This window comes from Uloborus diversus, chromosome 2, assembly GCF_026930045.1.
Source record: "Uloborus diversus isolate 005 chromosome 2, Udiv.v.3.1, whole genome shotgun sequence".
NCBI lineage: Eukaryota > Metazoa > Arthropoda > Arachnida > Araneae > Uloboridae > Uloborus > Uloborus diversus.
This window is the reverse complement of record NC_072732.1, coordinates 80680044-80696225: the sequence shown is the minus strand read 5'-3', so window position 1 is coordinate 80696225 and position 16182 is coordinate 80680044. Positions and strand designations below refer to the sequence as shown.

Sequence of the window (16182 nt, the reverse complement as noted above, 5' to 3'; positions counted from 1 at the left end):
CTATGTTTTGACATATACAAATCAATTGATATAGTGAAAAAAAATACACACCTTAGATGCAGCACGACACATGTTAGCTGCATATTTTCCCGACACATTAACTTCTAAAATGTGTGTAGTTATAAAATTATGGAGTTTACTAAGGATGACCTAAATAAAATAAGAGTTCATTTTAACAAAATAAGACAATGGGCAAAAACCAATAATTAATTTTAATTTAATTTTTAAAAAAGTAACATCAATTGCATTAACAAAAAGAAAAAACAATAGAAATGCAGTATTCCTTTAACATGAAAACAATGAAATCTAGTTAAATGTTGAGTAGGAATTAAAGATGGAAAAAACGTTATAAAGGTTAAACGTTACAAAGGCACTTTTTTTTAAGTATATATTTTCAAGTTTAATTTGCATAGATGTAATTATTTAAATTGAATGTTCTATAATATTTTTCATGCTATGCTGTACCCATATGAGAACTACAGAGCTGGGTAACTTCTTATACATTTCAGTTTAAAGACCTTTTACTCCCGTTATACTTCATCTTATCATACTACTATTACAGTTTAAAAAAAAAAACAGTAAACAACATGACACTTCAATAGATAATAGCTAAAACAAACAAAAACTGCTTAAAACTTGTTAAAACGAAGACATGATTAAATGTATATTTAAAAACACTTGCTTCTTAGAATCGGTTTAGTTTGCATTACAATATAATAATTTAATACACATATATATGTAATGGATTCTTGGGGAAAAAATTGTGATTAATTTTATTATTCAATAAATCGACCATCACAATCAGATCATTGACCTGAAATCCTAATTTCTGAATTTGAAAAATTGTTCAGACCTAAACTGTGGGTTACGGAATTGAAAACACATACCTCATATATTTCAGGTGAGCTCTGAGAGACTATAATTCCAAATGTGCTATTTAATCCAACTTCTAGAAAATTTTCTTCGGGATTTGTACGCTCCGAGTCACGATCCAGGCGGCTAGGATTATCTAGGCAACTGTTTTCAATTAATACAAAGCATCTAAAAAAAAGTAATAATGTAATTACAAATTCATAACAAACTGTTGAAACATAAATAAAAATGGGCCAAATAATGATATACAGGCTCTGCCTAATCAAAAATCTCGTCAGCTCTAAGAAATATTACTTGATTAAGCGGTGTATTAGATTAAGCAAGGAAATTTGCTTTACCTTTCTAAATTGACATTTGTCTTAAAACTGAATAACTAACGTTACTGGCAAAAAAGTTTTTGAAATAAGCTAAATAAACATCAAAATATTTTAATAAATAGCATATATATATTACAAGTAAGTATGAAAATTATAAAAAGTAACGTACAACTTGAAGTACTAAATCTTTGTTTTGGCACTTTTTTTCAGTGCATTATTCTTTGAAACATTCCATAACAGTGAATTGCTTGCTCAAGGGCTTTTGGAAAGGCATCTTATGACTCCCTTCTCCCTTCTTCGTCTACCGTATTTTATTTTTAATATTCATTAATTTATTATCGTCTAAATATCTTTTTTATATATATATAATGGCAAAGACAAATAAACTTGAAATTTTAAATTAATAATTTTGAAAAATTACTTGCCTATCCATGAATTGCAAAACAAAATCTTCAAATGCAGCAGTGGCTAGACATAGTTCTTGCACATTCTATAAGAATTGAATAAGCTTTTAAAAAACAAAGACTTTTCCCTTTGTTTTTTCAGACAAAGAAAAACATAACTATAAACAGTAGAAAATCTGCAGAAGCTTAAAATACAGCCTAAATTTTCCCAACAAGATGGAAAAACTTCACTTTGCATGAACATCTTAAAAAATATGATTTTTTTTTTTTAATTTTTATAATATACTTACTGGCGGAAGATCAGGATTTGATTCTGCAGCACTTGAACAGTCAACTAGTAAAACCAGAGTCACAAAAGTGGATATAAATTGAAAAGTAACCTATGAAAAAAAAGTAATGCATTTTTAACAGAGACAAAATAATTATAAAAATAGCTTTCATTTGTAACACAGCTAAAAATAGAATTACATCATATTTTAGAACATTAGTACTATAACTATCACGTATCAATTAACATTGGATTTCTATGCCATTTTTGAAACACAGCAATATTCAACAAAAAGTCTATATTTTCACAACATACAAAGAAGACTTAACTAGTGATTGAATTGTCAATTTCCTTCTTTTTTATAAACTGAACAAAACAGGGGCTGTTCCAGGGATGTGCCGACCAAAACTCGCTTTTGGAGCAATCTTGGGAGCAGGAAAATGGCGAGTTTGGAGCAGCTTAACGGTGAATTTGGAACAGTCTGGAGCAGTAAATTTGCAAATTTGGATTAGCCTGGAGCAGTTAAATTGCAAATTTGGAGCAGTTTGCAACAGCAAAAATTTAAATTTTGCATCAATTTAGAGCAACTATGTATGTTTCACACACAGAAACATGACATGATAAAATAATAAAAAAGGAGACTAAGTATGCAAAAACACCATAACTACAACTTCAAATTGAAGCTCACTTATTATTTTTTTTTTTTTTTTTTGTCTAATATTTTACAAAAGACAAGTCCTGTCCTGCTCTACTTTTTTCTTACACTTCTTTTGATTTAAATTTAGTGCACACATTTACTTTGCCACTGCTTTAGTGCAAATTTAAGTTGGAGTGCTTTGATACTTATTTTTAAAATTTGTTTGCTTTTATAAAACATATTCAAAAAGGCAAAAAAGCACAAAAGAATGGTTGAATTTAAAAACTTTACCTCAACAAGTTACAAGTGAGTTTTAAAGAGCAATTAGATATTTTTTTTTCTTATTATTTTAATTTTTTTCTTGGCATATATGTTTAGCTACTGAACTACTTGATTAACAAATCTGAAGATCAAGCAAAGGCAACATTAAAACCTTTCATTTTTAACTGTTTGATATTTAATTAAAGTTAATAATGAAATTACAATGGGAAAAAATGATTTTGAGAAATGATGTCACAGAAAAGGAATTTTTAAACACACATGAAAAAAATGTGAAAAAAGAAAAATAGATAATTGAATAAATAAAAATTTTAAGATACACTAAGAATATGGAAAAAAATGCCTGAATTTGAGAACTTTAAATGTCTGCATATTCATCACCAGAGCATTAGAATTCCCAGATTTTTGCTATCTTAAGTGTCTCCAACCAAAACTAGAGATTAATTTTCGGTCCTAAAATTTTTAAGAAACCCAAAATTAAAAACTGGTGAACAATATTAATTTTTACATATGCTATTTGCTTAAATCAATTTGGATGCAACTGGATTGACATTTTCAAGTGGGCGTGGCAAGAAAATGAATTTACCAGTCCTCATATACTGAGAACAAAAGATAACAAAGGTTGAAAATAATGATCAGTGCAAAAATTTTCTTGTCAAAGGAACAGAATCACATAAAAAATTAAAACAATCGAGTTTTTCAAAAGCGGATGCAATTGGATTTTGAAATGCGCAAAAAAAAGGACTAAGCCAAAAAATCGTAAAACCAAGCTCCAAATGCATAAACTTGATGATATTCTGCCAAAGCTGCCAAATATGCTAAAGGAAACACAACATTAAATGCAAAATTGCAGATTTGGTGCAAGTTTGTCCAATTTTGGTGCAGAAAAGTTCATTTGGGGGTCTTTTGGAGCAGTTTGGCGCAGGATCGGCGATTGGCGCAGCTGGCACATCCCTGCTGTTCACAAATATTTTTACAAAAGACTGGTCTACAGAATCTGATAAAAATCTCGTAAAATGTTTTTTGAAAAAACTTTCCAGCAAGAAGCTCATTAAAAAATTTCCCCACATTTTCACACTAAACATAGCCGTGGATTCCTTCCATCGTGTCCACAAATCGTTTTAAAACATGGAATATTAATCAATGTACTTTAATCTGCAGGATAACACCACATTCTAAATTTTTAATAAGAATTTAAGTTTTAGTGCAAGCATTTTTAATTTTAGGAAATTAACTTTCAAAACATTGCAGATTACACTAAGCAGAAAATTTTATATAATACTGTAGAAGGGCATTCTATTTATTAAAGTGGAAATATTCTGCAGTTTATTTTAGCTCTGTCTTTCACTTTGTGGAAAGCGACAAAAAAAATTTTGCACTCATTCCAAAATGGGTATAAGAAAAATATTTTTACTCTTTAGTATTTTTCGAAAAATTTTATTTCATATTAGCAAGAAAAGCAAAATGTTTCCGGCTAATTTCAAACTCATGTGCTTTGTTTTTTTATTTTTCCTTCTCAAACAAAGTTTTTTTCACATAAGTACAGCATGAAAGAAACATCCACATGAAAGGAACATCAGAAGTTATAGATCAAATAGGTTGAAAGAGCAGAAATTCATGTCTCAAAGACAGGGTTGGCAAAAACCCGGGTTTTTTTAAAAAAAGCCCATGGACCCAGGGTTTTTTGGTTTTTTTTTAAATAAAACCCAAAAAAACCCAACTAAAGCTGGGTTTTTAAAAAGAAATGTTTTTTTGACTTTTTTAGGGGAAATGTGGGGTGCTTGTAGCATATTGTAGCGTAAGTATATGGACAAAGCACAAAAAACGTCTTGGGGTAAAAAAAGCTGGAAAATTCGGCGTTTTCTGAAGAAAAGTAAAAGAGACGACAGAACCCAAGAATGGTGAAGTTTCAGATTTTTTAGTTTCCATGATTACCAACAGTTAAGGCAAAGTTACTTCTCAAGTGATAAAATCTATTGTTTGCTTGTAATTACTACGATTTTTTTTTTTTAACACTTTATTGTATTTTATTTTGTTATGCAAAACTACTGTAGAACCTCAAGTAGTTTAAAAATCCTGTTTTACTGAATTCCAGCTTAATCAAGACATTTCTTTGAACTTTATGTTGCCTGATTTTCTATTTCTGTGTACAGAGTAAGAAATATTAAACTTTTTGTAAGATAATGAAAATACTGTACATCCTATTCTGTTTTCTGTCTGACCGTTTGAGAAACCTGTTGATTTCTAAAAAATATACCTTGTTTATTTGAGATTTGTGACGTGTTGGTTTGCAGAAAATAATTGACATAAAAGCCTTTTAGCTAGAGTAGTTTCCTCTGTGCAATCTACAAATATTGAGAAAAACAGACGTGACAGGAATAAGTAAAGATAATTTGAGTTATTTATTGACCAGTTAAAGAAAAAAGTTTAAAATATTTATTTAAAATCTTTGAAGTATTTTTTTAATGCCATCAAGAGTTAAGAAATACTATTAAAGCTCAAAATTCATTATTTATGTCCATTGTCTGTGGTAAAGAACAAATAAAAAATAAGTTTAAATTGTGAAAGTATTTTAATTAATCAATTTTTTTAAAAACTTCTAAAAAAAAATTTTAAAAACCCAAAAGTGGGCTAAATAATGGGTTTTTTTAAATGGGTTTTTTCAAAAAAAACCCATTGGGTCCAACCCAATTGGGTCCAATCTGGCCAACCCTGCTCAAAGATATACATAACTAGCCAGTTACAGAAAAGAAAAGTATATTTGTCATTCAATAGGACAAAATTATATAAAGTAAAGTGTGAAACAATACCATGCATTTTTTTATATCATTTGGATCAATTCCAGGTAATGCTGCCATTAACAATGGAATTACATGACTTGGCCCTTCAAGAAAATATTTATTTTTTCGAACTAAAGCTCTTGATACTGGAAGAAGGCAATGCATAGAAGCTGTCAAACGATGAGGCTCAATCAAAGTTTCTAAAGATGAGTATAATCTGGAATAAGAAAAGAAACATGAACATAAAATTAATAGAAGATTTTTTTTTTATATAAATTAAAAATCCTGATTTAAAAAAATAACTTAAAAAAACTAGACCTGCTTTACATTGAAGAAAGTTTGAGGAACAAAATGTTACTTTCCCTGATCACTTTTAAATATTTCACAGCACTAAGAAAATTGTTAGCGAAGCTCAGTTTTCAACATGAGACATGGGATTATTTCATACAGGCTCTACCCCTGCTTCATGCATTAGCCAAAGTACTAACAAGCTTAAACAGACCAAACAAGTAACTAAAGCCACCTTTGTCTGGCCTATTATTAAAAATAAAACATAATGATAACAACAGACAAACAGCTCTCAATTTAGCATTACCCATGGTAGAAATTTGAAAGTAGCTCTTGCAACCATTTAGAACAGTGGATCTCAATATTTTTTTTATTCTGTCAACTCCTTACTGATTTTTTTCTGTTTTTCGTCGACCCCTTAGCCCTTATCTAGGATTAGTTCTGAAATTGATTAGGCAATGTAATACTTACATTTGAATTTGAGCATTACAGAACAAAGTGAATCAAATGGTTAAACTCTTTCAAAGTGTTCCCAAATCATCAGTTGAAAGCAGAATGTAGGAAAATGTCACAGGACAAACCAGAAATTTATCTCAACAATGAAAGGGTTTACAATGAACATTTCGGAATGCTCTCTCAATATTAAATTTTCAAACCATGAATAATTACAAAAAAACATTTTTTATAATTGGCTAAAAAACTCAGTTTGATAGGTTTTACCACACTGGGAAAAATTAAAAGGGAAAAATAATGTACTCTTATTTTTATTAATTAAAATGCACAAAATGCAAATCTGGAAAATTTACAACATAAATAGGAATACAAAAAAAAACACTTTAGAATGAAAACCATACATTCTCCTACTCACGTATGGAAAGTTTTTGCTTTTTTAAAAAGTTTGTTTTTGTGATTTCGATTTTCGACAGTTCCATTCTGAATTAGTATCAATAAAAATGTACTTTTTAATTTCTTGTACTATTATTACACTCACTTTCTAAGAAAAGAGTTAATTTCCTTGCAATCAATTACATGGTAAATTTGCAAACCCATCTTTTCTTCCATTTTCTGAGCAGTTGATCTTTTACTGTAATTAGTCTTTAATCAGCAATCCAAGCAAGGAATTGCTGATGAATTTTTGTCAATGAAGGCGACTAAAAGCAATCTTTCTAAAACTTTGGTCAATGTTTCTCTACTCTACTATTCTTGCACACAAATTGTTTTTACCTAATAAAACTCTTTTTTGCCCCAAAAACTTATTTTTAAATTCAGTACATGTTTAAGTGCAAATATATTTAAGAATCAAATATTAAACTTATTTCCTTACCTTTCCAGCAATGGGGGAATAACTATTTCAGGTCGAAGAGCTCCTAAATTTTGAAGAGCAGTAGCCGAATCTAAACAGCCTCGTTTGCTAAACATAGATAATAGGGCAGCTGGAACAATGCTTTTGACAAATTCAGTGATATCTTCATTGGTCAGCTTAGCTTCTTCAGGAATCTCATTGAAGTTTACTTTTTTAGTGTATCTCTCTCTACATTAAAAAAATATTTTCCTTTGAGAAGTATTATAATATAAATGTATGTCATACAACTATATATACATGTATTTGCAAAATCTGTTAGAAAAGTTTCTAATCAAATTTCCTTTTGTGAAAGCCTGATGGATATGAATAAAGCTTGCTTATATGAACTGATCTTGAACCATTGAGCATGGCTGAATCACCCCCCCCCCCCTTGTCTATAGCATCAGTTGCTGACAAGCTTTATTTAAGTGATAGTAAACAGGGTTTTTTTTTTTTTTTTTTTTTTTTCAGTTTTTTTTTTTTTTTTTAAATTTATTTATTGCAAAGAGAATAGAACCACTGGAGCAGCCCTACTGCTACAATTTTTGCCAGAAACTGGGTGACAGTTAAGAAGAAACCATTCATGGCTTTTGGTGATTATGCTGCAATGACAGTCGACCCAAACTTCATTCCAAAAGAGGTCTTTTCTGAATGCTTCTAACAGTAACAGATCAGCTCGGAGAAGTGTCTGAAGTCTCAAACAGAATATTTGAAGATGTTTAGGTTTCGAATGCTCCCATGAACATCCAGTTTTTATTCTTCAGCCAAAGGTGGGATATTTTTCTGATAGACATTGCATATACAGAATGGGGTAGTGTAATGGGTGATTTTAAAACTGATTGCATGTGTAGATCCTCCCTAGTTTTCACCAGAAAATAAATAAAATATAATGTATGTGCCAATTAGAACAAAAGAATACTACTCAGTTAATTCATTTTATTTTAAACAAAGTAACAATGTAAGTAAGAATTTAGAACCTCCATATATTTTTAGAAGAGAAACACACCATTCTCTTCCTATTCAGTAATCAGAAACAATCAGAACCTGTTCATTAATCAAGGATAATTTCATGTGAAACATACTTAATTTGAAACTATATGTGAGAAAGATAATGAAAAATACTAATGTATTTAATAGCAGTTTTTTTCTTCATTATTCTTGTTTTTTACTATTGTTTCTATCATTATTTGTATTACACATAGTGATGTAAAATACCTGGGTATTTATTTTTAGGGGTAAATACCCAAAACGGGTATTTACCCAGGTATTTATTTCAAAAATTTATATTCAACTAAAATACTTTTCTGTATATATTCCACTATTTATATATATAACCAACCATAAAACAATATATTTTTGCCCAAAAATTGCATTTTGATCACATATTTAAAGAATTATTGTGTGTAAGGACGAGTGATGCTTATCCTTTAAATAACATTTATTGTTGCTAAAACTAAGTAAACAGTAAAACGAGCAAAAGCCTACTAAAAGATTAAAGATTTAAAAGGTTTAAAAGTAACATTTAGAAAAGGTTGCTGTTGAGCGAACACACGCTGCACACTCTCCAAGAGAACTACACTTCGACTGAACACGTTACCTTTGCTCGCGTCTCCGCAGAGCCGAGTTGAGTAGCGCGAGCGTGTTCTCTGCCGATTACTGCTGCCAGTCCCACTGACCTGGAGTCCCCACATGTGAAACAACGTAGCGATCTAATATGATATTCACATTAAATGTGTTGGATATGCCTAATCTACGTTGATAGCCAAATTTCAGGTATAAAAAGCCATTCTACAAAAAGTAAAAAGCTTAACTAGTTATAAAAAAAAGCAAACATTTTTCTAAGCTCCTAGTCTTTTATAACCCAATAATAAACAAACGTGACGACCAGCAACAGGCTCTGGGCCCAGCTTGACTGATCCTAGTCAGTTTATAAGTCCCAAATAAAGAACAGTGGCCCTCTTAAAGCTATTCACCCCGTTGCTCATTACCACCTCTTCCGGTAAGCTATTCCAAGTGCCCACAACCCTACTAAAGAAGTAGTTTTTCTAATTTCAGGGTTAGCATGAGAATTGAATAGCTTAAAACAATGCTCCTTGCTTGTTTTCTGTAAGAAAATTTAACCCATTAACATTTTTCATTTTGATAAATTTAAACAACGGAATCATGTCCCCTCTGGCTCTCTTTTCCTCCAGGCTATACATATTAAGCCTATTAAGTCTGTTATCATAGTCTAAATATAAAAGTCCTCTTACTAGTCTAGTCACCCTTCTTTGAACCCTTTCCAACACAGAAATATCCTTCCTGAGATAAGGAGACCAAAACTGAACAGCATACTCCAAATGAGGGTTTACTAAACTCCTATATAATGGCAGAAGAACCTTCTTAGATTTGTTTGAAATAGATCTATTGATAAACCCAAGCATTCTGTTGGCTTTGTTACTTGCAATGCTGCACTGTTGACTAAACTTGAAATCCTGATTCATTCAGATACCCAGATCAATAACGTCTTCTGTCTGACTAATGGCTGAACCCTGTAAATAATAACTTGTACACTTATTTCCATGACCTAAGGGTAGCACTTGATATTTCCCTACATTAACTGCCATACCCCAGTATATTACAGTACTTACACTGTACAATCTTATCTTTCTTAAGATTAAAAAAGTTCTAAGTAGGTCATTTTTCTTTTCCATCTTTCTTTTTTGTTTTTCACTTTTCAAAGCAAAATTTAAAGTTTTACCAGTACAAATACAAAGTGAGTGACAAATTGATCACAAAGCAAAACCAAAACTAACTAGTAGCATGACTTTATGAAAAATCAAATTTGATAAGCTGCGCTGGCGCCATCTATGTGACAAAAGTAAACTTAAGTCCTTTTGCTTTACCCCATAAAAAATTATATTATCATGCCATCCTCTTGAAGTTTCAGAATAGTTCATTCTAAATTCTGACAGATGTTTTGATATAATTTCACTAAGCCTTTAATTAAAAAAACTATAATATATAAATTTTTATATTTTTATATTTTTAATCTTTCATTCTGCGGTTTATGTTTTAAAAAGAAAATCATCACCTTTTGAGGACACCTAAATTGTTTTTGCAAAACGCGCAATTACAAGGGGATTTACCCTGCCTTCGGATAAATACCCCAAAAAAATATTTAGCTTCCCACCCTACATCACTAATTGCATGTATTAAAAAAAAATAGTTTGAATAAATTTTCATCATGAAATACCGAGGAACAAATGCAAATGAGCAAGGCAACAGAAAACAATATCTTGATTTTTTTGCCTATTAATATGAAAACTGTTTCTATATTTGCCACGTTATCACTTAAACAGCAATAAAATAAATAAATAACATCATAGTGTCTTAATAACTTCCCAGTTTATTCTTCCAAACACCCCTCATGCTTTTTTTTTTTTTTTCATTTTGGACATGACTAACCTAGGTTGTGATTTTGAAATCCTGAAGTTCATCATTAAATTGCTTATACTTCTCCAATTATGACATTGAAAAGAAAGATTCTTCAGTTCACGATGTTTCTTTCATAATTTCATCAAGTCTTTCAATAAAAAAATATTATAAACTGTGTAATACCTATGTATGTATCAGTTTTACCAATTATTTCATATTTAGATTTTAAAAAAAAATCCCATTCACTTTTTGCATTTTTTTGTAAAATACCCAGTTTTGGGTATTTACCCAGGCCTTAGGTCAGTACCCAGCAAATACCCAAAAAATATTTACCTACATGCTGGGAATTTGCCCAATCCACATCACTAATTACACATGAGTCAAGTTATTTAAACTAAACCCCAGCTCACTTATATCAGTGTAAAGCAAATATATTAACCATGAAAAATGGAAAGAAAAGGCTTAATAACACAAAAATAAATACCTGCGTATTCTTTTAATGACAGCAACAGGGAGTTTTTGAAGAAGTCTTTGCATTTTCCCCTGTATTACAATAATAATTTTAGAATATCAAAGAAAAAAAAAGAAATAAGCATTGTTATTGTAAATAACAAATATTAAACAAAGAAAAAGGTTTACATAAACGTAGATAATGACTTACCAGCCACCTTCCATGATTAGAAGGATGATAAAATGATTCTAAAGCCTTAAAAAGGCGACTGATGTGTAATTGACAGCTGCTTCCAGATCCCTAAAATGTATTTAATGAAACAATAAATGCTTCTTCTTGGAACAGATAAGAATATTATTTATAAAATAAAAATGAAATAACAAGAAATTTTATACATTTTTTTTTTCATATGCTTAACATCTTCTCTAGTAAAATGTGCCTACATTACAACAACCTCTTGGCCAGTGGGGCAGATGACTTTTAATTCTTTAAATCAATGCAAATATTTCATCCAATTAAAATAGATTCATAGAAAAAATATTAAACATACTCTTTTAATCTCTAATTATTTGGAATGAGAGTTCGGAAATTTATCAGTAACAACCCTACAAAATATTTACGCAAACGATTTTTTGGAATTTTAGATTCCAGACAACTTTAGCAATTAATTGCCATCAACTGCTATGTCATTGTTGCCAATACTAGGCAGTTTTACAACTTCCTTTTAAACACTCTATTGGAAAAGAATAATCCAAAGTAGTTTATCCAATAGTTGGGTTTTTAACGTACAGTAGACCCTCATTTTACGCGGGGTTACGTTCCACGGAAATGCTGCGTAAAGCAAAACCGCATAAATTGAGACTTAATAATAGTGTTAACATAGAGGTTAGGTCCTGTAGATGAAAAAACAAAATCCATTCTCATGATAGAAAAATTTGCATAATAAGTTTAATCTGTACTTATTCCAGGATATAAGCACAATGAACATAAAAAAAACGAATTAACTAAGTGCTTATAAAAAAGAACTCTTTCCGTTCTTCTTTTGGCATACAATAATAAAAAAAAATTATCTGTAGTTCTTTGTGGGGCATTAACGCTTCCAAGATCACTTGCTTAATTTCTATAATGGGATCTTCCTTCACTAATAAATCAGAAAGAACATTTGCCTTTGTCTAGGAATGGCTCAAAATTTTTAGAGTGAAAGCTTTTGGTTGGTGTGCCATCGATGTCGATTTCCTCATTGGATTTGCTCTCCTTTGTCACTTTGCAAAGTTCTTTGTATGAACTCTGAATTGTGTGAGTTTAATAACTTTACTTTTGGAAAGAGCTCTGGAAGAAGTTGCAAAAAATGCCTCCAGTTACCCAAGTTCGCTTGTTAGTACGTCAAAATGCAGTTTATTACTTGTTATCTGCAATCTCGGGATTTTGAGAGCGATGAAAATTTTATCTGTTTGCAATGCCGCATCCATGTTAATCGAAACTCATCCACTTAAAATAAAATAAAATATTCAAATCTTAAACCGTGTATAATCAAAACCGCATAAAATAAACCCGCATAAAACAAGGGTCTACTGCAATACATAGTTCACAGAGGCTCTGAAATCTGTTTAGCTTAACACTAGAAGTACGACGGTCTTTGTATACTTAGAAATACAGCAGGAGTCATTTTGGTTTTCTGAGAAGAAATCTGCATAGTTCCCTGCATAATGTGATATAGTTGTGAAAATTTGTTAAAAATAAACATATTTATATTAAATGCAGTTTTTTGTAAAGAATATAGAGCTTTTAATTATATGTAGTGAAGTATTTCAAAAGAGTTTAAAATGCCCTCAAAATAACCAGCGCTTTTTTGGTTGCATTTCAGAAACTAGTGGCTAATGCTCCTTTTTGTGTACAAAAACATTATGAATGCTTCAAATTCTTGCAGTGATATGTTTCAAGTAAGCATTTTTGAATATCTGCTCTATTTCAGCATCAATAAAGGTATTTGGATTTCTTTTGTTCTTAAAGGGGTTAGAATGACACCATCTCAAGCTTTTATGTATAATTCTATTGTTCGGGTGTACAAAAAAAAAAACAATTGAAACCTTAAAATTATTACAAAGCACAATGATTTAGATAAAGTCAAGGAAAGATTAAGCTTTTTATGAAAATACGGAGTAGCAGTTAGCAAAACAAGTCCACTTGGGGTCAAACTGTTGAGAAATAAAATTTATTTGGACAACAATTCTAGAAGTTCACCCTAAATTACGATTTCAGATATGAAATTCAGTTTAAAAAAAATTTCTTTTTAAAGCACTTTGTTATCTTTCATCTCTGATATTATATCTGCATGTTTTACAATCCTGGTTTATTGTAGATAATCTTGATCAATGAATACAAAATAAGTAAAAATATGTTGACAGATTAATGCATCTATTTAAAAAACTGAAATATTATACTTATAACTATTTAATAAAGTATAACTTTAAAACAAATTACTTAAGGATGCCCATTAGTCGCATATCCGCCTTTGTATATATAAATAACATCAGACATTTTAACAGAAACTTATAACTATTGTTATAAGTTTCGAAGCTAGAAATATTTGAAGAATGTTTAATGCAGTATATTTATATAGCATCATTTTAAAACTTAAGTATTTTAATAGAATTATAAACTATAAATATAACGTAATATAATCTTTAATAGAATATATTGTTAATAAACACATCATTTATTGTTGTATGAATTCTGGTTCCAAGGGATCAGAACACACAAATTTTAATATTAAATATACATTTCTGTTATGATTTATCATGAGGCATGATTTTGAATTTAAAAGGCAGTTATTAAATAATAAGAATTCTAAAAGAAAATTCGGTACATAACATGCTTCAGGCTGAAGTGGCCAAATCACAGTTCATGATTCAGCCCGACCAAAGCTTTGTTCCATCTCTACTAGAAAGTATTTATAAAAAAGGAAATTTTTCAATAGACCACAAACATTTTAATTGAACTATATGTATATTCATTAATTAATCATTTAATTATCTAAACAAAACAAAACTTTCATATTTTTAGCTATTTTTAGCTATTAACTGTATTTAATCTTTGTATAATCATAAATATTAAAGAGAAATGCAGCAGTTTTATTCTTATTCATACAGATTTAGTTTAATTTTATACATTTTCACCTGAACTTATTTCAAGACAAAAATAAAATGAGGAAAAAAAACGCATCATAAAGACAACATACGTCATTCAGGTTTTAAAAAAAAACCAACTTATTTACCAGCATAGAAGCAATCAAGGTAGCGACTGCAGTTGTATCAAATGCACAACCAACACGACAAAACTTGCACTTGATTAGATCTCCCAGGCAAATTAAAGCTCCTTAAAAGTCTTGTAAAAATCTAAAAGTCACACAAATAAAGATGAGCAAAAAAAATCAGATAATGCATAAAAATCACATTAATAGCAGGTAAATGCTTTCAAACCCAATTGTACGTGAATAAAAATATGCATTTGAGAAACAGCAAAAAAGGATTTAAGTATCTTGGATTAGAAAAATGACACAGCTATATTTTTTATGTAGAAAATGCATCTGTATGGGATAGATAAGGCCATAAACAATAAAAAGATATTAGACTTATACAAAATAATCTACATAATGTATTTAAATGTTAATTCAAGTGCTTTGCATGAGCAACAAAGTAAATAAAATGCATTGAAAAATACTCATTACCATTGGCATATATGGTTCCCAATTAATATATCCAATATTATCTTTGGCAACACGTGAAAACAACCACAAAAAACCCTGAAATAAAAAATTCAAAGTTATGAAAACAATGCATATGTTTTTAAAACTTATTTTCAGTTTTAATCATCAAAGTATCTTTCATTAAAAGTATTTCATTAAAAGTAATAAGTTCTAGAGTGATTGTAAAACATTATCTATACAATAAACTTCTGATTATCCGCAAGTCAATCAACAATAAGGAACATGTATTTTTGCAGCAAGAAGCAAAAACCCATTGCTGTTTTTACCCCCTCCGAAAAGTTAAACTTATAGTTTTTGTTTTATAGTTATTTATTTTTTGCGCTTTCTTCATCCTACATGCACTTTTTTTTTAGTGATGTTAAGTTCTGTTGTGCAAAAACACAAAACATTTTTACTGTACTGCATATATTTTCACTGCACAAAGTACCATGTGTCAATACAGCCACATTTTTGAGGAAGAAAAGTTTTTTCCTTTGTTGTCCTTCATTTTATCCTTTTTGTGGTTTATTCCCAACACTTGTGCCACCCAATTCCTCAGATAATCGGGAGTTTACTATGATTCAATAGTAATAACATTATACACATAGGAATCAGAGAGGAGTTTTAGAAAAAATTAGGACACAATTTGGATAAAATTTTAGGATAATGCATATAACAAATATCAAGAAAAACAAACACTGCTATTTTGAGCATAAATTTCATTTCTACCAACTTTGTTATGGACCTGCAATTTTGTACTACAATCAATTTTAGCAGAGACTGGTTTCACCTTAGGATCCAAATCCACAAAATTCACTACTTCATGTGGACACTTCATGAAATTAATGATAGCAAAAGAAATTCCTGATAGCCTTAATATAATTGCCATTCTTCTCATGAAAACAGCCCTTTTCAACTTCAAATTTTTCGGAACATAACTATTTCAATGCAATCTGTCATTCTAGTTTAATATTTCCACATATTTCTGAGTTAATGTCAGTTCATTTATCAACTTATTTCAAAGGAAAATCACCAAATTTCACAAAATGTACAGTACAATTAAAAAAAAAACAGAATTTTTACAAAAATAATTTTAAACCATTAAATAAAATCCTGCTAAAATGTTGTGGACAAAGCCATGCCTCTTTATTGCTGTTAGGGTAACCTCTCAAAACATTTTTTGCTTTCACTTGCTCCTTACTCCTTTCTTATGCGATGGGGGGGGGGGGTACTGAGGTTGCTTTTCTCACTCTAGTTTCAAAATTTTCTCACTTTCAAACAGCTTGCTCAGATGGATCCTGGGATTTTAGAATACAAATAATTGTGTTAATGGTCAATACATTCAAATCAAAACGGCTATTTTAGAAAGTTAACAAACTTG

At 30.1% G+C, this 16182-nt stretch overlaps 1 protein-coding gene across 1 annotated transcript in view; it reads right to left on the bottom strand.

Moving 5' to 3' along the window:
• The window catches only part of LOC129216377 (proteasome activator complex subunit 4-like), a 119294-nt gene that overhangs the window by 76249 nt on the left and 26863 nt on the right, over positions 1 to 16182 (bottom strand). Inside the window, 11 exon segments of the mRNA XM_054850592.1 lie at positions 52 to 150; positions 888 to 1041; positions 1616 to 1680; positions 1885 to 1974; positions 5589 to 5775; positions 7171 to 7377; positions 11090 to 11148; positions 11267 to 11356; positions 14331 to 14387; positions 14389 to 14451; positions 14784 to 14858. Of these exon segments, the coding sequence (XP_054706567.1) occupies positions 52 to 150; positions 888 to 1041; positions 1616 to 1680; positions 1885 to 1974; positions 5589 to 5775; positions 7171 to 7377; positions 11090 to 11148; positions 11267 to 11356; positions 14331 to 14387; positions 14389 to 14451; positions 14784 to 14858 (1146 nt within the window).